The following is a 24,208-nucleotide window of genomic DNA, read 5'->3' as shown; positions in this document are numbered from 1 at the left end:
CCAGTTAAGGTTAACTCTCTTTTTCTACTACATCCCACCATCACCACCACTTTCCTCTGCACTGATTTTTCCCTCTCTCGTTGGTTTCAGCAGAAGAAAATCACCTTAGCTTTACCAAAAGACTTACTTTTCTCTTGTTTCAAGGCTGAGTCCAGATAGTAGGGAAGGGTTTCAATTAGGCAATTACAAACCTTCTGCTCCCATACATATTCTGTGTTTGCACCCAGTACTGTTAGAGCTTTAATAGGATTTTCTTCAGTGGCTCTCCATGAGGAAAAAGAAGTCTCTGGAATCCAGAATTATGGTCTCTTTAAAGTACACCAAAATTGATTTTGCTTTAAAAAAAAAAACCTATCTAAATTCACCTCACCCACCTGACAGCTACTCAGCAGGGATATTTAAATCTTCAAAATTAACATCTTATTTTCCTGCTGAGGCAAATCATACCTATTTAACTAAAGCACATCATATTATAGCCATTAAAGCTACATAATCTCTCTCAGGAGAAAAATGTTCCAGTCTTCCTTGGAACATGAATGGCGTGCCTTGCACTAACTAACATAGTGATGTTAGTTAAATATAATTTGTCCCAGACCACATCTCACAAGCAGTTAATCATTACAATGTAGAAACACCTATGACCTGACTTTCAAAATTAATATTCTGATCCTTAGGAAATAATCATAGCCTAGAAAGAGAAGCCTGCTAAATATTTTGCATTATTCTGTAAAATAGTTGAATGAAAATAACTCCATTCCTCCTGCTAAATAGGCTCTTGAGTAAGTTCCTAACATCTGCACTTTCAGTAAACAATTATACAACTCGGTCTAAAGTGTTTATGGAAGTAGAAAACTCATAACAATTACTTCTATCTGTAACTCAATGTATATCCATCGCCTTCCTTAGCTGGCTAATCACGTTACATAGCAAGTTTACCAAAGAACTCTTATATGTTATTACCGATCTTATTGTTTATTTATTAAATTTATATGCCTTCTATTTCCCAATAAAGCAGTTGTTATTATTGTTCTCATGTAAGAATAAGGCTATTATTTATATATATATATAAATAAAATCCCGCGCTTGAAGATGGCAGGTGAGATCCTGCCGAAACGTTGGAAAGACAATCTCAACCTTACACGGGAAAAGACCCGAATACAACAAAACCAGCATACCTACACCCGTGAAAATCTACGAAAACAAATACACACACACACACACACACACACACACACACAGTATATTTAACACCCGATTGAGACAGCCAATCCAGGAAGAAATTGTGATCACAAGCATCTACAGGATTTCATCAAAATTATGAAAGCAACATCTCACTGAGAGTTTTGTCCTTTTGTATTTCTGTGAGATGTCTCAAAACACTACTGTTAGATATTAACATATATCGTAGAAAGTCTCCTCTCTGGTCCGCTGCTACAGCGGGAAACAGGTATTGTTCTGATTGGTCGAGAGGCGTACCCGATTCCTATAAAAGGGGAACCCTCAGGTCACAGAGCAAGCTGGATCACTACTATTACTAATAAAGAGCTGTTAAGTCACTTCGTGTCCGCAGTCTGCTCTCTCATTGCCCAGATCTAACATTGGCGACGAAGGTGGGATCGAGAGACAGATAGGACGAAGAACGCTACTTCAGAATCTCCGGATTTGATCCAGCCCAGGGATTCGGCAGAAATTCCGGCAGCCATCTCAGGACACTGCAGCGCGGCAAATTCAAACGAGAGAAAATGGCGATGCACACTCCTCCAGCTCCATTCGACCCAATCGCTGATCATTGGGAATCATACATGCTCAGGTTCGAGTGTTTTCTCGAAGCAAACGAATACACAGGAATACCGGACTCTCGAAAGAAAAATATATTCCTGAGCTACTGCGGCCGAGAAGTTTTCGAGACGGCCAGGGACCTCTCTGAACCAATCCCCATTCAGGCGGTAACATGGACGGCGCTGCAACAAATGCTGCAAACCCATTACACGCCAAAACCTTCCCGCCACGTTTGTCGCCAAGGATTCAACACGAGGAACCAGAAGGCGGGAGAATCTATCAACCAGTACGTTGCAGCTCTACGAAAAGCAGCCACACATTGTGGATTCAGAGACCTGGATGAGCAAATTCTGGATCGACTCATATGCGGGTTGAGAGACATTTCCCTACAGAAACGGCTGTTGGCCAAAACCAATTTAAGCCTGCAGATTGCACTCGACGAGGCAAGAGCTTCAGAATCAGCAGAAAGGTCATCGGAAACCATACAACGCGGGTTCAACACAAGCCAGCCAGTGCCAAGACACACCAGAGTCCACTACGAGGACACAAATCCAGACTTCGAGGATCCCGAGTTCGAGGAAAGTCACCTGATGCGAAGCAGTCACGTGAGGCCTGGGGGGAGATCCGGATTCTGTTTGCCACCCTGCGCAAGCTGTGGAGGAAACCACCCCCGGTCTACCTGTCGGTTCAGGAACGTTGTTTGTTCACACTGCGACAAACTTGGGCACATCGCACGAGTGTGCCGGAGCGAAGTCCCTCCCTCAAGGCAGCCACCTACGTACCGCCAACAGAAGCCCAACCCAGGGGCTTGGCGAAATCAAAAAGGGCGCCCAGAGAGAAATCCACAAGTGTTTACCCAGAGAGAAAATTCCCAAAGAGCTGAGCGAGCGTATTCCCAGAGAGATTACACACAAAGAGCTGAGAGAGCGTTCTATCAAGACGCTCAACGAGAGTATCTTCAGGATACAGATGCTGAGATAGAGTTGACCCAGAGAGAGGAATTGCGAACGTATCTCACCACAATAAGTCAGGTCCGCACCAAGCGGCCTAAAAAGCTGAAAGTCACAGTCCTCTTGGAGGGCTCACCTTGCGAGCTGGAAGTTGACACAGGATCGTCCCTGATGATCATTTCATGGGCATCCATGAAACAGGCTATCCCTAGCCTCAAAAAGAGCCAACTACGCGCTCCGGACATCCTGCTACGAGACTACCAGGGGAACCGAGTCCCCATCGTGGGCCAAGGCACGTTCCAGATCCGTTTCAAGGACATCGTAGCCCAGCTGCCCGTGACCATCGCCAGCGCACCGTTACAGAACCTTCTAGGACTGGATTGGTTTGAATCCTTGGGGCTAGAAGTCACCGGAATCAATGCCGTGGAAAACAGCAGCGCTGAGCAGATTTTTAAGGAGTTCGAGGATGTGTTCAGCCCCGGTCTGGGTAAGTATGTGGGTAAACCAATCTCATTCAATTTAGACCCCAAAGTGGTGCCAATCCGACTTAAACCGAGACGAGTGCCTTTTGCACTCCGCCCAAAAATAGATAAGGATATAGATAAGTTAGTGGAGCAAGGAATCCTTGAGCCGGTGGATCACGCGCGCTGGGAAACTCCCATCGTGACCCCAGTCAAACCAGACGGGTCAGTCCACATCTGCGCGGACTATAAATGCACAATTAATGTCGCGCTACAACAAAGCGCATATCCTGTACCCGTAGTACAACACCTATTGCATTCATTGGGGCCAGGAAAGATATTTGCTAAGTTAGACATGGCACAAGCTTACCAGCAGTTGCCCGTGGATAGCGCCACAGCGGAGGCCCAAACTATAGTGACGCATAGAGGAGCATTCAAATGCAACCGGCTACAATTCGGTGTGAGTATTGCTCCAGGTCTGTTCCAGAGCGTCATGGAATGGCTTTTGCAAGGGATACCGGGAGTCGTCCCCTATTTCGACGACATCTTGGTGTCCGCTGCAAACGAGGAGCAACTATTAAAAAGAGTCAGAACTGTTTTGGCCAGAATCAGAGAAAAGGGTCTCCGCCTCAAAAAGGAGAAATGCCAAATTAACGTGCCTAGCGTAGAATTCCTGGGATATAGAATCGATGGTCAGGGAATACACCCCACTTCAAAGAAAATTAAGGCGATCCAGGACGCCCCCACACCACAAAATCAGACCGAGTTGCAGGCCTTCCTCGGACTACTTAACTTCTACAGCGTTTTTCTGAGACAGAAGGCGACCGTTGCTGAGCCATTACATCGACTACTCCAGAGGAACGCAACATGGAGATGGGGACGATCCGAAGCAGCAGCTTTTGCCGCAGTAAAGCGCCTGCTCACCACTGACTCGCTGTTAGTCCAATACAGCCAGACGCTACCGCTGGTATTGACCTGCGACGCATCACCTTTTGGAGTGGGCACAGTCCTCAGCCACAGGATGCCAAACGGGAACGAAGCACCCATCGCCTTCTACTCCAGGACTCTTTCATCGGCCGAGAGGAATTACAGCCAGATGGACAGGGAAGCGTTAGCTGCTGTAGCTGGAGTTAAACGTTTCCACGAATATCTCTACGGCCGCGATTTTGAACTGATTACAGATCACAAACCGCTGTTGGGACTTTTGGCGGGAAACCGCCCCACTCCAGTCTCCCTTTCTCCACGCATGACCAGGTGGACTGTTTTCCTGGCTGCGTACTCATACAAGTTAATTCATCGACCAGGCTCCACTCTAGGACACGCAGACGCACTCAGCCGTTGCCCACTACCGGACCTTTTGCCAGACCCCACTCCCGAAGTACCGGTGCTGCTCATTGACTGTTTGGACTCAGGACCGTTTTTTTCCTGCGACGTTGCAAGGTTCTCCTCTAAAGACAATATAATAAAGCAAGTTCAAACTTGGGTTTGGAGGGGGTGGCCGAAGGGAAACGTGGGCCCGGAATTCAAAGTGTTTTGGTCAAAAAGGGATGAACTCTCAGTGTTACAAGGTTGTTTATTGTGGGGGGATCGAGTTGTTATTCCTTATGCATTACGTAGAAATGTGTTAGATGTATTACATGTAGGTCATCCGGGGATTGTTAGAATGAAGGCGTTAGCAAGAAGTTACGTTTGGTGGCCAAACATGGACAAAGAGATAGAGGAATGGGTGGCCACCTGCGATCCATGCCAAGAATCGAGACCAGCACCCCCGGAAGCGCCCACCACAGAATGGGAAAAGCCCAAAGCACCCTGGTCGCGAATACACATCGACTTCGCAGGGCCAGTTCAAGGTCAGACTTTCCTTATAGTTGTGGATGCATACTCCAAATGGCTAGAAGTAGTCCTAATGACTTCAACCATGGCAGAGGCAGTCATTAAGGTTCTACGGCAACTTTTCGCCACTCATGGCCTGCCCGATCTCCTGGTCTCCGATAACGGGCCCCAGTTCACGGCCATGCAATTCGAAACGTACTTAGCAGGTCAGGGAATTCGGCATGCCCTCGTCGCGCCATTCCATCCGGCATCAAACGGACAGGCGGAGAGAATGGTGCGATCCGCAAAAGAGGCCCTCGCTAGGATGGGTCCAGGTGATTGGCAAACACGCATCGACCATTACCTATTAATCCAACACATTACCCCCAGCGCAACGACGGGTAGGAGCCCCGCTGAGCTACTCATGGGCCGCCGTCTACGGTCTCACCTGGACCATCTTCACCCAAATTACTCTGCCACAGCACCCCCAGACTCCACAAGCAAAATTCGGAGTTTTAGCATAGGGGATTCAGTATACGCCCACAACTATGCAGGGGGGGCATTGTGGATGCCGGCAAAGGTCATTGGCATCACGGGTCCACGATCGTATCTGTTAGAACTGGAAGATGGGCGGAACTGGAAAAGGCACATCGATTAACTTCGGGGTCGCCTGGCGCACTCAGACCTACGAACCGAGAACGAGAGCTACCTACCAATGCAAAGTCAGCAACTCGAGAGCCCCAACACAGAGAACTACGACACCTGCGAGCCCAGGACAGAACAAGAGGTCGAGCGCGAAACGGAACAACCCCCAAGCAACGAAAGCCTGCAAACTCCCGAACACGAAACAGAGAAAGCAACCGATCCTGCAACTACTTCTGACCAACCCGAACTGCAACGCTCCACCCGAGTAAGGCAAACACCGACATACCTTAAAGATTATATAACTAACCGCAATGTTCCGTCTAAGAAGGGAGGGGTGTTAGATATTAACATATATCGTAGAAAGTCTCCTCTCTGGTCCGCTGCTACAGCGGGAAACAGGTATCGTTCTGATTGGTCGAGAGGCGTACCCGATTCCTATAAAAGGGGAACCCTCAGGTCACAGAGCAAGCTGGATCACTACTATTACTAATAAAGAGCTGTTAAGTCACTTCGTGTCCGCAGTCTGCTCTCTCGTTGCCCAGATCTAACAACTACAACAGGAGTGAAGGTGACAAATCAACAGTGTTATGGTCACTCCCCACCCCCACCCTAATGTTGCCTCTAACTCTGCTTGATGGTATTGCTAGGGCTCAGGAGTAGAGGAGAATTAACACATTCAAACAGCTCTTTTCTTGGAAACGACAAAACCAGATCTGAAGTCTAATGGAAAAGGATCTTTAAACAACCAATAACCAGAACATGAGTTATTCTAGAGCGATCTACATTATCTAGATTCTGGTTACATTTCCAGCAGTCTACATGGTTTCTTTCAAAGTGGAATAGCACTCTCTCAAAAAAAGAACCGACATCTTCCTTCCAATCATTTATAATTGCCTTTGAAATAACAGGCAGCAAAAAGCTTTTCAATCGTTTCTTATTTCTGTTGAAGAAAGGACAGACTTGGATACATGCTGTTAGGTGCTTATGATAGCACTGTATTATGACAAATGCAGGAATACGTTTATGTGGTGTTTTCAGGTCTTCATCTAATACGCTTCCGTCTCTGGCAGTTTCTGAAGAGGTTATGGTTGTGACTGTAGCAATTCTTGAAGAGACCCCAACCTGTGGAATCTCATGCTTTCATTCCTAAGCATGAAAAGGACAAAGGGAGACTTCCCCCAGACTGTAGTGGTGGGAAAAGGAAATTAAAGCTGGCTGCAGGATTTCCCAAACCCATATTCAAATTCATAGACATTTGCTGAGTTAAATATTGTTATTTTATAGTATTTCAGAAAGCAGTTAAAGAAGAGTACTTAATAAGGTAAATACTGCATATGCAACTCCATTCAAATTTGGATCAAGACACTAATAAGTTATCTGGGATCATGTGACATAATCTAATAACTGCAGCATGACAAACTATTATGAAATACACTTAGTCACTGTTGTGATGCATCTTCTTGTCATTTTGTAATATTAGTTTGAACCAAGAAGATGCTCCCTAATTATATTTCTGTCCCTCTTTGCAAGAAAATAAAATTCATCTCCTCTACATGGGTTTTTGACTTTTCTTTTCTACTAATTGTTCGGAAAGTGCAATGTTTTTATCAAGACTGTATCCAGGAAATGATGTTTCATGAGTCATCCTGTCCAATAACATTAGATCAGAAAGCATACTCAAATGTATTTAGAAGTGACCTCCAGCTGGTACCTTTTGATATGATTTAATGTTGTTATGTATCCCTGTTTCCCCAGGCAATGAGAATTCCAGAAACCATATGTTCATTATTTCTTTCAGATGAAGGAGTATGGGAGAGTTAATACTTATTTTATTTATTATAATAAAGAAAGTCATAACTGTATTGAATGGTTTACTCCAATTAAATTGCAACCCACAAAATCTTCATCTCTGTAAGACTTATTCCTGAGCAGACATGCTGAAAGTTCATAGATTTCCAGAGAGTGGTTAGCTCAAAAGTTTCATCACTCTTTTTTTCGATTTGTATTTAAAATTGAAAGTGATATTTTAGTGTTAGATTAGATAGTTAGATACTTCATTGCCATTTATCTTTAGCTGAGTGGATATCTCATTTTAAAAGCTGTTCTTAGCTCATTTTAGACAATCAATTTAACGAAGGGTGGGAAAGATTACTGTTCTAATAGTGTCATTGCTGTAAGGGGCATGTCTAGCAAGAAATAATGTTCTGTATGTATGTATTGCACATATTTTTTTAAAAAAGGAAATAATTATTTTAGGATGAAACTGTTCAAACAGGGACAATTTTGTCCTTCTGACTAGAGCATCAAGTGGCTTGTCTCCAGTCTGTCTAGCAATAGGAGAAATCATTAATCCTGCAAAATTTCTGGCTGTATGCAAAGCACATGTCTTCTTTTGCTCATGATGTTTCATTAAGTGGCAAGCCATGCAGCCCACAAAATTCACAATACAAGACTCTTAAATCTTAAATATATTTTTAAAATTATTTTTCCCTGTAGTCCGAGATCGTGTACGATCAAAAATGGAAAGAGACATTTTGGCTGAAGTGAATCATCCTTTCATTGTAAAACTTCATTATGGTAAGATTTCTCCAATATAATTTCTCTAATATAGAATTCCTATGGCTCTATGGGCATTTTCAACTGGATATATCATACTGTACTGTTTAAAATCATAAACCATTAACCGTTCAACCAGGCTTTATGTTTTGTCAACTATGATAAACAGCTTAATTTTATAAGTAAAGCATCCTATTACGGTTTGTTAAAAAAATATATGGTTAAAATAAAGAGCCAGAGCCAATTTGATATATTGGTATCAACAGATTGTGAGTTTTAGTTCTGCCTTAGGCACAAAGTCAGCTCGACACTCTTGGACAGCTAGTCCTTGCCTTACAACCACAACTGAGTCCAAAATTTCCATAGCTAAGCAAGACAGTTGTTAATTAAGTTATGCCCCATTCTACGACCTTTTTGCCACAGTTTTTAAGCAAATGACTGCAGTTGATAAGCGAATTGTGTAGTTGTTAAGTGAATCTGAGATTCCCCATTGACTTTGCTTGTCAGAAACCAGCTGGGAAGGTTACAAATGGTGATTACATGACCCCAGGATACTGTCATTAATACATACCATGATCATGTGAGGAGGCTGCAATGGTTGTAAATGTGAAAACCAGTTATAAGCCACTTTTTCAGTGCTGTTGTAACTTCAAACAGTCACTAAACACATGGTTGTACATTGAGGATTACCTGTACCATTATTCTCTTTGCCCAGGAAGAAGGCAGTGGCAAGCTACTTCTGCAAAACCTTGCCAAGAAAACTTGTCCAGGCAATCTCTGAAAATTACCATTGCAGGGGAAAAAAATTGATAGGTGTAATGTTTGAACCCATCTTATCAGAATTATACATAATAATGATTGACTCATTAGCCACATCTGAGCACACTCAGTTACAATATGTGTAGAGTATTATTATTAAAAACTCAGCATTTTCTTCACTGCAGCATTTCAAACAGAAGGAAAACTGTATCTCATACTAGATTTCCTGCGAGGAGGGGATCTTTTTACCAGACTTTCTAAAGAGGTAAGTCCAATAAACTAAATATTAATGTTTAAAAACAAAGCAAATTAGAGTTTCTCCTTTGTATATGATCTGCAAATTTGGCACTTAATTTTCATGTAAACCTTTTTTTTTTTTTTTTAGTTCATATAGTTTTGTGAGCTGAGTGCAACCTTTGTGGAAAAATACCAAGATAAAGAAAAGTGGTTTAATCAAATCTTTATAAGTGAACCAAGTCTATTTTTCTGCCAATTGTGTTTTACAAACTGGGACAAACTCAAATGTTATCTTTGAGAAATAGGACCGTTATTTATTTAACCTAGCTATCAACTGATATTACCAGCAACCACTTGCAGAAACTTAATTTGTCTACAATCTCTATTTTGAGACTGGATTTAAGTTATGGCTGTGAACCTGATCTAATTTGGGACTTCTTACTTTCCCATTTCCTATTTTCAGTATCACCTAATCCAGGGCTCAGCAACCTGCAGCCGGACAGCTGACTGCATCCCCTGAACTCCTTTTTGTGCTTGCCAGAATTCCCTTTGATTCCATTGCCAAATTTTAGCAGCAATAAGAGTACTGCTGAAAAATGGTTTCTAGCATTTTGAGCAGGAAATAAAGAGATTCAAATGGAAGCTTTGAAATTGACTTAACATAGTTATGAAAACAAAGCAAAAGCCCACCCACTCCTCAGAATCAGGAAAATTCCTGGAAGACCCCAGCCCTGCTAACATACATGACACACTCACACCTTCCCATTTTGCATTCTTGGTCCCATCCAACCAATCTATGCCTTCACCTACACGTATCTCTCACAACCAAAATTTGGCAATTTTTATTATAATCCCAAGCAATAAAAAAAAAATATACAGGACTTTCTGGCATTTTGATCAGTGCTATTAAAGCTATTATCCAATTATGGATTTTGTAATGATTATGCAAGATGGGGTAAATTACAATACAATACAATACAATAGTAGAGTTGGAAGGGACCTTGGAGGTCTTCTAGTCCAACCCCCTGCCTAGGCAGGAAACCCTATACCGTTCCAGACAAATGGCTATCCAACATCTTCTTAAAGACTTCCAGTGTTGGGGCATTCACAACTTCTGGAGGCAAGCTGTTCCACTGATTAATTGTTCTAACTGTCAGGAAGTTTCTCCTCAGTTCTAAGTTGCTTCTCTCCTTGATTAGTTTCCACCCATTGCTTCTTATTCTGTCCTCAGGTGCCTTGGAGAATAGCTTGACTCCCTCTTCTTTGTGGCAACCCCTGAGATATTGGAACACTGAGATATTGAACAATTCTTGAATTCTACTTTCCTTTCTTCCTGCCTAGTTGGTTTGAACAATAGGTGACAAGTCATCTTCTTGATCATTCTAAAAGCAGAAGTTCCCAAGAGATGAGGACCATCAAAAAGTTGTAAAAGTAGCTAGTAAAATACCGTAGCAGGCTAAGATTATAAGGAATTGATTGCTGTGTCAAATTTTGCTTATGCCATCCAGAATACATTCCCCACTCTTCTCGTTTCTATTAGCTCTGGGGGCGACAGACTATAAAGACTCAGAAAAACTTGGCCAGCCATTCTAGAATTTGAATAGTGATTAAAACACCATCTGAAGAATAATAGAACAGCTGGGAAGAGAAGGAGGAAGGCCTTCTGCTAACCATTTCCTGGCAACAGAGATGGCATTCACTTGATTTCTTGGAACTGGCTAGCCATCAATCATAACCATGTACTTCTTCTAGCATCCAAACACGTTTTCTCTTGAAATATACCTTGCCATGTGCCATAGACAAAAATGCCCATGCTTCCCTTCTCCTTTTTCTCCTCCTGCTCTTTTTATTATGTCATAATCCATAGGGCTTTGCAAAGTATTCAAAAGAGACACCTTTCAACATGCAGAAGCACCTCTTTTTTCCCCTTGTTCAAGCATCCACGCCATTTGCAAAGGTGATAGGGCTGCTGTAGAAGCTGTTTCCATCTCTCTCTCTCTCTCTCTCTCTCTCTCTCTCTCTCTCTCTCTCTCTCTCTCTCTCTCTCTCCCTCTCTCCCTCCCTCCATCCCTCCATCCCTCCATCCCTCTTTCTCTCTCTCTTCCAATGTGCATGCCAAGTTGTATCCTTACATGCACATGCATGGAGAGATAGGCTACAGCAGCTGCTGGATGGCTGAGTGAACCTTGAAAACAATGTATGTCTTTTTAACAGTTCAAAAAGCAGTGTTTTGCATATTCCCACATTGCAAAGCAGCTTTTGAATGCAATGTACAAAGGAATATGAATAATTGAACATATAATATTCAGAATGGAATTCTATATAAATCAAAAATAAACACCATAGAATTCAGATGGGCTTAATTTTCAGGAATATTATATTTGTGTTTTAGACATGGTATTTATTCTACCTCTGCTGCTTCCCTTTCTGTCTATTTACTATGTTTTAGCTTATTTGATGGCTATTTTTGTATCTTAATTTCTAGCAGTAGTCCTCAAGTTACAACTACAATTAGGGTCAGAACTTTGTGATTAAGTGAGGTGGTTATTCAGTGAGTGGCAGTCAATTTTACAACCATTTTTATTGTGGTCATTAAGTGAATTACCCTGATCATTAAGTGAAGTTGCAGTCATTAAGCTTCTCCCATTGATTTTGCTTGTTGAAAACCAGCTGGGAAGGTCACAAATGGTGATCCCTGCAACTGTCATAAATACATGGTGGCTCAGTGGCTAAGACACTGAGCTTGTCGATCAGAAAGGTTGGCAGTTTGGCAGTTCGCATCCCTAGTACAGGTCTCCTGCATGAGCAGGGGGTTGGACTAGATGACCTCCACGGTTCCTTCCAGCTCTGTTACTGTTTACAGTTGCCAAGCATCTGAATTTTGATCATGTGACCATGGGGACTCTTGCAGGGCTTTGTAAATGTGAGGAGTGATCATAAATTACATTTTTCAGCACCATTGTAACTTGAAACAGTCTCTAAATGAATGTTCATAAATCGTACCTGTAATTTAGAATACACAGATAAGTCATATCTGACCTTTCTTTCTGTCCAAATGTCCTTTTTCTACTGATTTCATGGCATTCTTTCTATGCCGTCTAAATGCTGGCTTGTGAGAATATTTCATGGGAAAGAGTTTTAGTTTTTCCATGTACTGGGAAGTGATGCTTTGTGGCTGTATGCCACATGCTAGACTACTATAGCACTCTAGATGAAGTAGTTGTCCACTTGAGCTTCCAGCCACAAGTGGTTAGTAGCCACTCAAACTGCTTCTAGTGACTTTTCATTATCCTGGGGGGATGGGAGATGTAAATCCACCAGTATATATCAAGGCTGTTGCTAGTCACTTATCACTGTATTACCACAGATAATAACAAAAACAATAATATGTGAGTGCAGCAAAATCATGCATACTGATTACAAAACTAGACTGAGTTGCTAAATTAATCCACTGGTCATAATGTAAAAATATGACTTACCTGTATTCGAAAAGTCATGGGAACATGAAGTGGAAAAAGTTGTCAAAAATGAGAAGATGAAGATTTTGTGGGACTTTCAAATACAGACGGATCGACATTTGGAACTCAACACCCCAAATATCACAGTTGTAGAAAACTGAAACGTACAATTTATTGATATTGCGGTACCAGGAGACAGAAAAAGAACTGGAAAAAATCATGAAATATCGCAACTTGCCCATCGAAACTTTGGGATTATGGATGAAACATGTGACAGTGATACCCATTGTCATCGGGGCACTTGGCATTATGTCCAAGAATTTTATAAAGTACATCAAGAAATTGCAACTTCCTGAGTTCCGGTTCCGGCGGCGGCGGCGACGGGCAGCTCTTTGCCCGCTCCGGCTCCCCGGTGGGCTTCCCCACTCCTTGGGGGGCACAGGACACCCCGCAGAGGGGTCCTGCCGGAGGGGCGGCATCGCAGGGGTCTCCTGCAGCGGCGGCGGCCGGCGGGAGGTCTCTCGCGCGCCCAAGGCACCGGGGAGCAAGATCGGAGGGCGCTTCGCGTTTCTGCGCCTCGCGCCTCGCTAAAGCCGACCGGAGAATGCAACAATAGAAGGACGCAGCTGCGGTGCGGTGAGGTTGCTTCTCTCTTCACTCCCTATTCTGCACGAAGGATTATTCAGCTTTCTTTAAAACAACTTTCGGAGCAAGTTGGAGGCGCGGCTGGAGGGAGGGGGTTTTCCCCCCCCCTTGGACAAGCGGCGAGGAACAATTTTGCTCTCAGCCCCCGGGGGAGGAGGAGGGGGGAGAGCCAAAGAATGAAGCCTCACCCAGGTTGAGATGATTTTCTTTTCAATTTAATTTTATATATTACTGTGATTTGAGGACTTCTGGAACTTTTTTAAAAACTTTGTTATGCCTCTGTGCCCAAAACTGGCAGGGCAAGATGGCACACTTCCGTTGTCTTTATGAACTGTGAAACCTGACTCCACCTTTAAAATTCAGGCTTCCGGTCTTTGTCTCCGTGTCTCCCAGAGGAAACTCTTGTGGATTGGTATTTTTTGAACTTTCTAGGGGAAACTTTTCATCTATTGCCAGACTTATTAGAGAGATTCTCTTCTGCCTGGTTCTCCTGCTCCCGGAATTCACCTGGCTACCCTTCTTTTCTAACTGTTTATCTTATATATGGACTGAACTTTTAACGTTATAAAGGATGGCATCCAAAAGACCACCTCCTGGAAAACCTGGCTTTGCCACGTCTGCTCCAACATCTGCAACATCCAGTCCAGCCACACAGTCAAAGATAACAGAACTGATGCAACTCAAGACTACAGAGATGGACTTTCAACAAATGCTTCAACAAATTTTACAGGGCCAGGAGGAAATCAAGAAACAGCTAAGGGAAATGAAAGATGAAATTAAAGAAAATCAAGCTCAAATTTATAAGAACTCACAAAGACTGAACCTTGTGGAAGGGGGGGTGGAGGAGGTGAAGGGGGTGGTAGAAGCTGTGCAGAAAGGGAACAAAGATCTTGACATCCAACAGATGAAATTAGAATTTGAGAGAATGTCCTATTATCTTAGATTTCAAAATGTTATAGAAGAAGATGGGGAAAACATAAGGGACATCATGACAAACATCCTGGCTGACTACACACACAAAGAAAAACAACAGATGGGGTGGGATATAGACCTGGTTTATAGAGTGAACTCAGCTTATGCTAGAACACACAATGTACCCAGGGAGGTTCACATTAAATTTCTTAGAAAAAGCACAAGAGATGAAATTCTGGGTGTACAAAGGGGGCAAGCATTGACTTATCATGATATGGAGATAACCATTCTGAAGCAGATCCCTAAGAAGATTAGAGAAAAAAGGAAGAATTATTCGCAATTAGCGAATAAATTATACCAGAAAGGGGTGTGGTTTAGATGGTTGATGCCTGAAGGTATGCTGATATTCTGGGAGGAGACAAGAATCAGAATCAATTCACCCATAGAGGCGCAGGCCTTTATGGAAAAAAATAAAACACTCCTAGAGAAAACACCAGACATTACAACGGACACGCAGGACACGGGAGGGGCCAGAGCTCTGTCAGTGGAGGGAGATGGGGCAATAGCAAGAAGACTCAGATCACAAAAATAAACAAGAAAATCATATTATTATAAATTGACCGAAAGTGATAATGGAATTATACTTGGATTTTATACTGTAATGTTTAATCTGATTGCATTTAGTAATAGAACTAATATGCTGATTGTAATTAATTATATACCAATGCATTATATATAAATGTATACTATGGGTATGGAGGGAGGGGCGCCTTTCACATTTTGCAACTGCCAAAATTTGTAGACCTGTCCATTTACCCTTTTCCCTATAAATGTTGAAAACCCAATAAAATTTTATAAAAAAAAAAAAAGAAATTGCAACTTCCTGCAATAATACCAGCAGAACTGCAAAAGATTGTGCTATTCAGAACAATATACATACATTTTAAGAAGATATTTGGTCGATACCTGGCAGCAACCCATATCAACAATCAGAGCTAGTCAGTGATATTTGTGATACATTTTTAAATGTCCAGTTGACTTGAGTTTCATGTTTAATGAATAAAAGTTGGTCTTCAGAGTTTTCAGTCTGGATAAACCACAGTGATTACTCAGCTCTTATTGCTTTCTAAGCAGCTGTGCCAATACCTAATGGGTGTTGTCATTACCTTTGAAAAGGTGGACTTTAAAAGTCTCTTCCCGGGCGCCTTTTCTTTGACCACAGTAGAACTGCTTGCTGTTTTTCTTCCTATGGCTTTCAATCTCCTCGGCAACTGAGATCATCAAAGAATAAGACACAGTCATCCTGTAGTTATTCCTTAAATGCACCCTATCAACTTTATTTTTCTATATAAAAAAGCAAAGGATACCAAGTTCATAATTAGCATGATGAAACCTAAACAGAATATTCTTTTCACTTGGTCCTTGCTGGCTGCTTCCTATATATTGTATATCTAGGAATTGTTCTTTGAGGTAAGGGAAAAGCAACCAAGTTCCTTTTTGTTGTAACATAAGGATTTGTTATTGTTCGCTGTGAAGTCATGTCCAACCCATTGTGACCCCATGGACAATGTTCCTCCAGGCCTTCCTGTCCTTTACCATCCTCTGGAGTCCATTTCAGCTCACACTCACTGCTTCTGTGACTCTATCCAGCTACCTCATTCTCTGTCATCTCCTTCTTCTTTTGCCCTCAATCTTTCCCAGCATTAGGCTCTCCTCCAGTGAGTCCTTCCTTCTCATTAGGTGGCTAAAGTATTTGAGTTTCATCTTCAGGATCTGGCCTTCTAAAGGGCAGTCAGGGTTGATCTCCTCTAGGACTGACCAGTTTGATCGCCTTGCAGTCCAAGGGACTGGCAGGAGTCCTCTCCAGCACCATAGTTCAAAGGTCTCAATCTTTGGCGCTCAGCCTTTCTTATGGTCCAACCTTCACAGCCATATATTGCAATTGGGAAAACCATAGCCTTGACTATACACACTTTTGTTGGCAGGGTGATGTCTCTGCTTTTTAGTATAACATAGGGATTAATCATAGATAATTGAAATCCTGGAAAATAAACCACTATGAAAGTCTTAAGCTCTTGGAGAGGGCAAACTGCATGTATATTTTGAAAGGAAATGATGACTTCTTCATCATGGTGTCTTGATACTTTTTCTGCTTTTTATCCATATTTAAACAACTTCCCCTGTATTTTTTCCCCCAGAAATTGGAATGATAGCAAATGCAATCTTGTGAACGGTTAACCACATTAATTTATTTTAAAGGACATTTTGCCAATCATGTTTTGAAAAACTGGTTTCTGCTGGCTTGGAGAAAACAGAATCAAATCTACTTGGCTTTTGTTTTCTCAGACTTTAAAACTATTACTGTATATATTAACAATACTGAGTAAGCTTTAAAAGGGGCATAATGCAGTCAGTTATATGAGAATTGGCATTTTTATTTTTGTGTATGAAACAGGGTGCAATACCCAATTGTGCTACATAAGACAAGGTCATCTTAAATTCTCAGTCATCCAACTCATAGTTGTCTCAAAGGTGCTTTTCAAGAGGCAACTGGACTTTCTTGTCTAGTTGCCTCTTGAAAAAGCACCTTTGGGTCCTCTCTAAATGGTTTTAAGATCATTCCATTTAGCCTAATATTGTCAACAATGATTGGTAGTAGCTATCCACAGTTTCAGGCAGAAATTTATCCAGCTGTATCAGTAGATACCACATCTATTTCATTTTTTATTACTTGTTACTTTGCTATGGACCCTCCACCTAATTTAATTCCTTCTAATTCTAAATTGCTTCTGTTCTATTTGTTGAAGTTATGGTTTGTCATTGTTCCTTAAAAAAATCCATAGGGTTAATCTAAAGTTAGCCTTGATCCTAAGCTATGACCATTCTAAATTACATTGACTTTAATGATTCCCTTTAAATATGACTGAATTTAGCTCCTGTATATTATGCACTCTTTGATATTTTCTCATTTCCAGGTAATGTTTACAGAAGAAGATGTTAAGTTCTATTTAGCTGAGCTGGCCTTGGCTTTAGATCATCTTCATGGTCTGGGTATTATATACAGAGATTTGAAACCAGAAAAGTAAGTTATTACAGAAACACAATGGTTTAAATAAAGTCACTTTGTTATAGTCACGAAATGTACATGAAATTATACAAGATCTAATAATCATTCTATCTCCTAAATTGTCTAATCCAAAATGAACAGGCAGAATTACCCCAAAGAAGCAAAAAAAAAAAATGCCACACCCACTCTGATGATCTGACATCTCCAGCCTGTGCTGCCTGAAAGATAATTACCTCTACTGCAAATTGCATTTTTAGTGTATTAAGAACAAAAGCGAAAGAACATGGAAGTATTTATAAATGATTGGTAGGCTTCTAACATACGTAATACTTCTTAGTCAAGTAAGATGTTTCACATACTGTCAAGAAGATAAATATATTGCATCATCTGGTGAAGAGTAAGATAGATGATGAGAAAGAAATTATTGAAGCCCATGGAAGCTCAACTGGGATATTTGTTTCAAGAGTCTAAATGTTCAATATATCTCATGTAGAGGGGATTATTTCAGGGGAAGATTCTGAAAATGCATTTTTTTTAAAAAAAAAATTGCCTGTAAAAACACGAGCATATTGTGAATTGTTCTGATCTTAAGAAATGCATTCCATTAAAAGTCATTATCCTCAGCACTCATACTACTCTCTTGTTGTAAGATGAATCTGTCCAGGATAGAAAGCTCACTATTCTTCTTCTTTTAATGATCCCATAATCCCTTGAGGGGTGGAGTTTGGCCAACTGAATGGTGCTAGCAGAGTGTTTACTGGTCGGATGCCCTTCCTGTTGTCAATGCGGAGTTTTGTTCAGCAGATTTATTCTCATTGTGCCTAGAAAGAGAAATATCTGCCTCAACCCAGGATTGAACACACAGCCTCCTGATTGTGAGGCAAGAGCATCACACCACTCTAGACAAAGCTCACTAGGTTCTTCCCATATTTGGAATAAACCATACTTTTGTCTCAATTTCCTGTCCATGGTGACTAATTTCCAGTAAATACTTTTAATTTTTCAGAATATGCTACTTTTCCATTCCCTGAGCATCATTTAAATTATCAAGGACAACGTCACTGCCTCTTTTAGCAAAAAAAACCCCAATGCATTGATAAGCGTTAGAAAGAAAAAACAATGTAGAGTCACTGTCTCTTTTTTATAGAAGGATCAATTGCTGTTGGTATTCTCTGAATTATCTATAGAATAAGGGATCACAGAACTGGATGTATTCTAAATATAGTATTATTAAGAAGCAAATGGTGCAACTGGTATACAACCATTATTCAAGGAAGCAAGATTTTTCAAAAGGCAACACATAAAGGATAAAATAGTATTTATTAAATAATCGCAGTGACAACTGTTAGTGTTGGTTATTCATTTGTGTGCAATGACAGTCTCTTATCAGCCTGCCAAAATTTTATAGAAGACGACTTCCTTTTAAGTTACTTTTCATGACAAAAGATAACTCTACCTAAAAAAGAGACAGTGTAGTTTTCTTTTTCAGGCAGTCTATTTCAAGGAACAAATCTTGAGATGGGGGAATTATGTACTGTATCTCTTCTTAATTTCATTCTTAAAGGATGAATATAAACAAATTTGAAGAATGCATCACTACACATAGGAGGAGGAGAGGAAAATCAAGAATATTGTTTGTCATTGTTCCAATTACAAGTTACAGTTCTAGGCATCTGCTTTGGTTTAATATAATAACTTTTCATTATGTTGTCTTCTAGCATTCTTCTAGATGAAGAAGGGCACATTAAGATTACAGGTAAGGATCACCTTTCTATAGCAGCTGTATTTGCATTATCTATCATACAGTACATCAGCTTGATGACAGAGTGGCTAGCATTTTTGGGTTGCCATCGGGACCTCAGGCTCATTATGAAGTACACCTCATTGCTGCTTTAATTTTAGCACTCCTAGCAGAGTGAAGCAGCCATGATAACAATGTGCCCAACAACATTCTGAAATTGTGAATAGGAAATATTCATCTGACTAACTTGGAACTTTACCTCTGCAACCAGATAAGGGTGCAGGTTCAGGAGAGCTATTTGTTTAAGTAGACATTGTCAGTCTTTAGTCCTGGGAATATATCAGACTGATGTGAGTTGAAATTCAAAACTGCGCAAGAAAGAAATAGCTATGGATAGATGTACTTTTGGTGCACTAATAAAGGTAGTCCTTGACTTACATTTGTTTAGTGACAGTTCAAAGTTGCAATGGCACAAAAAAAATGACTTATGTCTGTTTTTCACAGTTCCACCATTGCAGCATCCCCATAGTCACATGATCAAAATTTGGATGCTTGGCAACGGACATTTATTTATTACTGTGTCCCGGGATCATGTGATCACCTTTTGCAACCTTCTGAAAAGCAAAGGCAATAGGGAAGTCATATTGACATAACAACCATGTTACTAACTTAACAACTATAGTGGTTCACTTAACCACTGTGGCCAAAAAGAAATCGTAAAATGAGACAAAGCTCACTTAACAATTGTTTTGCTTAGCAATGGAAATGTTAGGCTCAGTTGTGGTTGTAAACTGAGGACTACCTACACTTTATTTGGAATATTCAGTATAACTAATAGTATATATTCATCTTTTTAAGATTTTGGCCTGAGCAAGGAAGCCATTGACCATGACAAGAGAGCTTATTCATTTTGTGGGACAATAGAATACATGGCTCCAGAAGTGGTCAACCGGCGAGGACACACCCAAAGTGCAGATTGGTGGTCCTTTGGTGTCCTAATGGTAAGGGGAGAACTTTTTTGCAATTCACTAACTGATTGACATATCAATACGAGAATGTAAACTTATTGTGAAGAGCATATTTATGAGTTTGGGAATTTTTTGCATTTACGTGACTCCTCTCAATTTTATGACCACTGTAGATTAGATCAAGACTTTGTTTAGATCCATTGATTCCAATGATTGTATGTTTGAGAATGACTAATTCTGGCTTCAGTCCTATTAAATTCTAAAAAAGTGATCAGGATATTAGTTCTTCTAGCTCAGTATGGCTTACTGTAGGAGGCAAAGTCTTAAGTAGAACTTTTTCCACACCCTAGGGATTCTTCTTCTTCAAGTGAAAGCATTCAGGATTAAATCCAGAGTCTGTTTCATGCAAAACTGCAAACTGGATATCCGTATCTAAATATAAATGTGGAGTAAAAATTGACTGCAGATGTTTAGAGCCATTTCCTGTATTGTGTTAACATCAATCCTCTTTTGTCCTAAGATGTGATTTCAGCCCTTATAGTTCCTGCAGTCCAGATATTCATGACTTTTTGGTCCATAATCATACAATTGATGTAATTTAACTAGCAGACTGCATAATTTGTACAGTTTTTCACAGTTGTGTGGGTAGTTTGGGAGGTACCAGCCACTGCTGTTTCCAAGGGCATGATGGGCATTCTTTATCCTGGATGAAAAGCTGCCATCAACCTTTGTAGGGTTTTTTTGTAGTTTCTTCCTGACTTTTGTTGCTTTGGTATTTAATTTTGAATGGAGGAAGTCTATATCTTTAGGTAGAAGTAATCAATGAACTATCAGCGTGCGTCTACTGAAGCATTCTCATCAAGAAATCACCAGTATAGTAATTCATTGGTGGTAAAAGTAGTATGTAGGAAGTTGTACAAGCCAGACTGTTAAGGTTTTCATTTCTGTCATTTGACCATCTTGGCAACTAGCTATTGCCAAAGCAAAATGTTTGTTCATTAATTTAGATAATATATTAAATAAGATTTTATGCCCTGGGCTTTTCCCAGCCTTTTTATTTTCCTTTTAATTCCAGTTACAGTACTTTTCTTCTAGACAGGTTTCATTGAGACACTTGATATGTCACACAAGGCCGAATGCTGTGTTGTTTTCTTTCCACGTACGATTGATACAGAGTAAACCCTAAGCTGGGTTTGCACCAGTGGTGGGATTCAATTTTTTTTTACTACCGGTTCTGTGGGCGTGTCTTAGTGGGCGTGGTGTGGCTTGATGGGCATCGCCAGGGAAGGATATTGTAACATCTCCATTCCCTCCTCACTCCAGGGGAAGGATACTGCAAAATCCCCATTTCCTTCCGATCAGCTGGGACTCAGGAGGCAGAGAATAGATGGGGGTGGAGCCAGTCAGAGGTGGTATTTACCAGTTCTCCGAACTACTCAAAATTTCCATTACCGGTTCTCCAGAACTGGTCAGAACCTGCTGAATACCACCTCTGGTCTGCACATTGTGTTAGCTCTCTTTAAGAAATATTTAGGAAAAAACTGAATGTGTACGTAGATGATGATGATATCCATTCATTTGGGTTAGACTCTTGGCGATTCGATGGGCCACCTCCCTCTACATCATCTGATCTTGCACTATGTTTTTTGTGTTTTTCTATGCTATATTTGGTGTCAGTTTTGATGGTGACGTAAATAATAAGGTCAGCTTTCATAGTTCAGCGTGATGTGCCTGTTTTAGAGATGAAAATTGTTCCTAATCTGTTCTTACAGACCTTTGCACCCTGGTACTCCCTGCCCTGCCCATCTTGATACTAATTCTTTTGCCATGGAATTGACTGCAGAACTTTCCATTTTCTTATCAAATCACTTTTTCCCAGCTCTCAACTTTCTGTAACTGTGACTGAGTTTTTCCTGCAGTTTTTCCACTCTGCCCTCTTTTGTGGAGGGTTTACGCACTTCCAAAGCTGTATAATCTCTCTCTCTCTTTTTTTTCCTTTTTAGATCTAATCCAATTTGGAGTAGGAGAGCACTAGCATGTCTGCTTCTGCCACAGCTATGGCTCATTAGGGAAGTGCAGCATCCCCATCCCTAGCCTGCTGTTGCTAGGAGACAGGAGAGCTTTATTTTATGGACAGTTGAAATAATTTTTTTAAAGAGTGGTCAAAAGAGAGGGAAATTAAATTGCCAGAGATTTGTCTTTTAAGGATTATGAAGTGGCTAACCAGTCTTTCAGAAAGTTTCTGATAGAAGAACTGGAAATGCATGTGTTTAGGGAAGAAATAAGACATTGGAGCCTTACCAGAAGAAGGAGAAAAGATCCCACTTGGAAGGCAAAGGTGTTAGGGAGCAATTGGATGTAGCTTGGGGCCACTTAGGGCCTGTTGCGGCTGAAAGTGGTTCAGTTCTCCATGAATTGACCATTTTTAAAATTTCTCTTTTCATTGTGAGATTATGTCCTCTGTTTCTGAGGCTGAAGCCAGCCAAAGGAAGGTGTGTTTATGACCAGAATTTGGTTTGGTGTTAGATTACATGGATTTTCTTTTTTTATATAGTTTAGTTATACATTTTCCATTAACATATATAAGTGCTTTGTGAACAGTGTATTGTCTGAGTCAGTTGCTTACATCATAAAGTTTTCCAAGATCCTAATTTCTACTTCTATTATCCAACCATTTATATAACAAATCCCATATTTGGAAATATTCTGTATTTTCCTTCTCTTTTATCTTTAATGTCAGTCTACCTATTTCTGGGCAATCTAATATTTTTTTCAATTACATCTTCTCTCGGTGTCTCCTCATTTTTACAATACTGTGCAAATACAATTCTTGCTGCCATCAAAAAATGCAATATTAAATACAAATTTCCTTTATTATATTATAGTATTATACCAAATACTATATTACATGGATTTTCATGCAGAAGGTAATGTGGTCTTTCTTCTCGTACCATTATATTAAACTGAAAAACATTACTGCACAAAATGCTGAAGAATCATTGTTAGTTGGCATTAATGGACTAGGTAAACCCATTGTCCAACCTAAGAATCACTGTGGAATATATATTCAATAGCACTTATTCAGTCATATGTGTTTAGCCAGAAAACCAATAGCCTACTTCTCAGCATTCACAAGTTCCTATCAGTCATAGTAGCCATTTAATAACATTTTTATCCCCTACCCCAATTTTTTTAAGGTGGGGGAGTCACAATAAAGCATCCTCATGAAGTCTTAATGAATATTTGATTAAAAGGCCTTCTTCCATAATGCCTAGAAACTTCTTTTCATTAATACCTCTCTGTTGTGCACATCTTGAAAAGCCTTACAGGACTCTGCTGGGCAGCGTATAATTTATGCATTTAGGCCCCTCTCCCTGTAAAAACTTCATTCATTCTGTTTCATCCTCTGAATTGTGATGGAGCCATTATTCAAGGCAACATCTACAGCCTCAAACAATAGTTGGCTTCTTTTTATGGAAGTAACCTTAGACAATGACAGACAGCATCTGATGCCAGATTATAGAAACTACAACCATTATGTCTATATTATTTCAGAACTGCAGGAAATGCCAGAAATGTGACACAAACAGACAGATTCATCCTTAAGAGGCATTGTTTTCCTACCCTCACATGAAGAAGGTTTTAGCTCAAGCCAAGAGTATCTACAAGAAGAGATTGTAAAGGAATTTAAAGCTGATACGAGCAACAAGCCATTTAATCAGAAAGTTAGTCAAGAAGTATACAATCTAAAGATAGAAGGAAGCATGAGAAAGAAACTCATGTTAATTGTGTTTAATATAAAAGAGGAGATGGAAACTTGCATTGACTTTCAAGATTCTTTTAATAAATTGTACCACAATAATGTATTCTGCAAGGTCTGCTTTTTAACCAGGCCTACCTGAAATGCCTAGTAGGCATGTTTTTTTTAAAAAAGGCAAAAAAAAAATGTCTGCAGTCATGCAATTGAAACCTGACCCTGTTTTATGTGCCTAAATCACACAGTCATCACCTCCTCCCCTTTCTGCCATGAGCTGTTACCTTTCAGAAATGTTAGAATTCAACTCCTGTTAATCACAAGGTAGAATAGGGAAAGGACTGAAATATAATATTTAGTGGTATGGCTTTCAGCTTTTAATGAGAAGTGTCACGATCTCCTCAGATGAATTTGCCCTCCTAAGAGCAGAAGAAACCCTGGGAGACAGGAGAGGTCTGTTCTCA

At 40.6% G+C, this 24,208-nt stretch overlaps 1 protein-coding gene across 2 annotated transcripts in view; it reads left to right on the top strand.

The window, feature by feature from the left end:
- Positions 1 to 24,208, top strand: part of RPS6KA2 (ribosomal protein S6 kinase A2) — a 242,402-nt gene that overhangs the window by 169,441 nt on the left and 48,753 nt on the right. For both annotated transcript variants that reach the window (XM_081940991.1, XM_081940992.1), the window contains 5 exons: positions 8,144 to 8,224; positions 9,148 to 9,227; positions 17,190 to 17,296; positions 19,000 to 19,037; positions 19,881 to 20,023. In XM_081940991.1, coding sequence (XP_081797117.1) covers positions 8,144 to 8,224; positions 9,148 to 9,227; positions 17,190 to 17,296; positions 19,000 to 19,037; positions 19,881 to 20,023 — 449 coding nt within the window. The remainder of the gene's footprint in view (positions 1 to 8,143; positions 8,225 to 9,147; positions 9,228 to 17,189; positions 17,297 to 18,999; positions 19,038 to 19,880; positions 20,024 to 24,208) is intronic.

This window comes from Natrix helvetica (assembly GCF_964273705.1).
Source record: "Natrix helvetica genome assembly, chromosome: 2".
Lineage (NCBI taxonomy): Eukaryota > Metazoa > Chordata > Lepidosauria > Squamata > Natricidae > Natrix > Natrix helvetica.
Note: the sequence above shows the minus strand (reverse complement) of the source record. Positions and strands in the feature narration are given on the sequence as shown.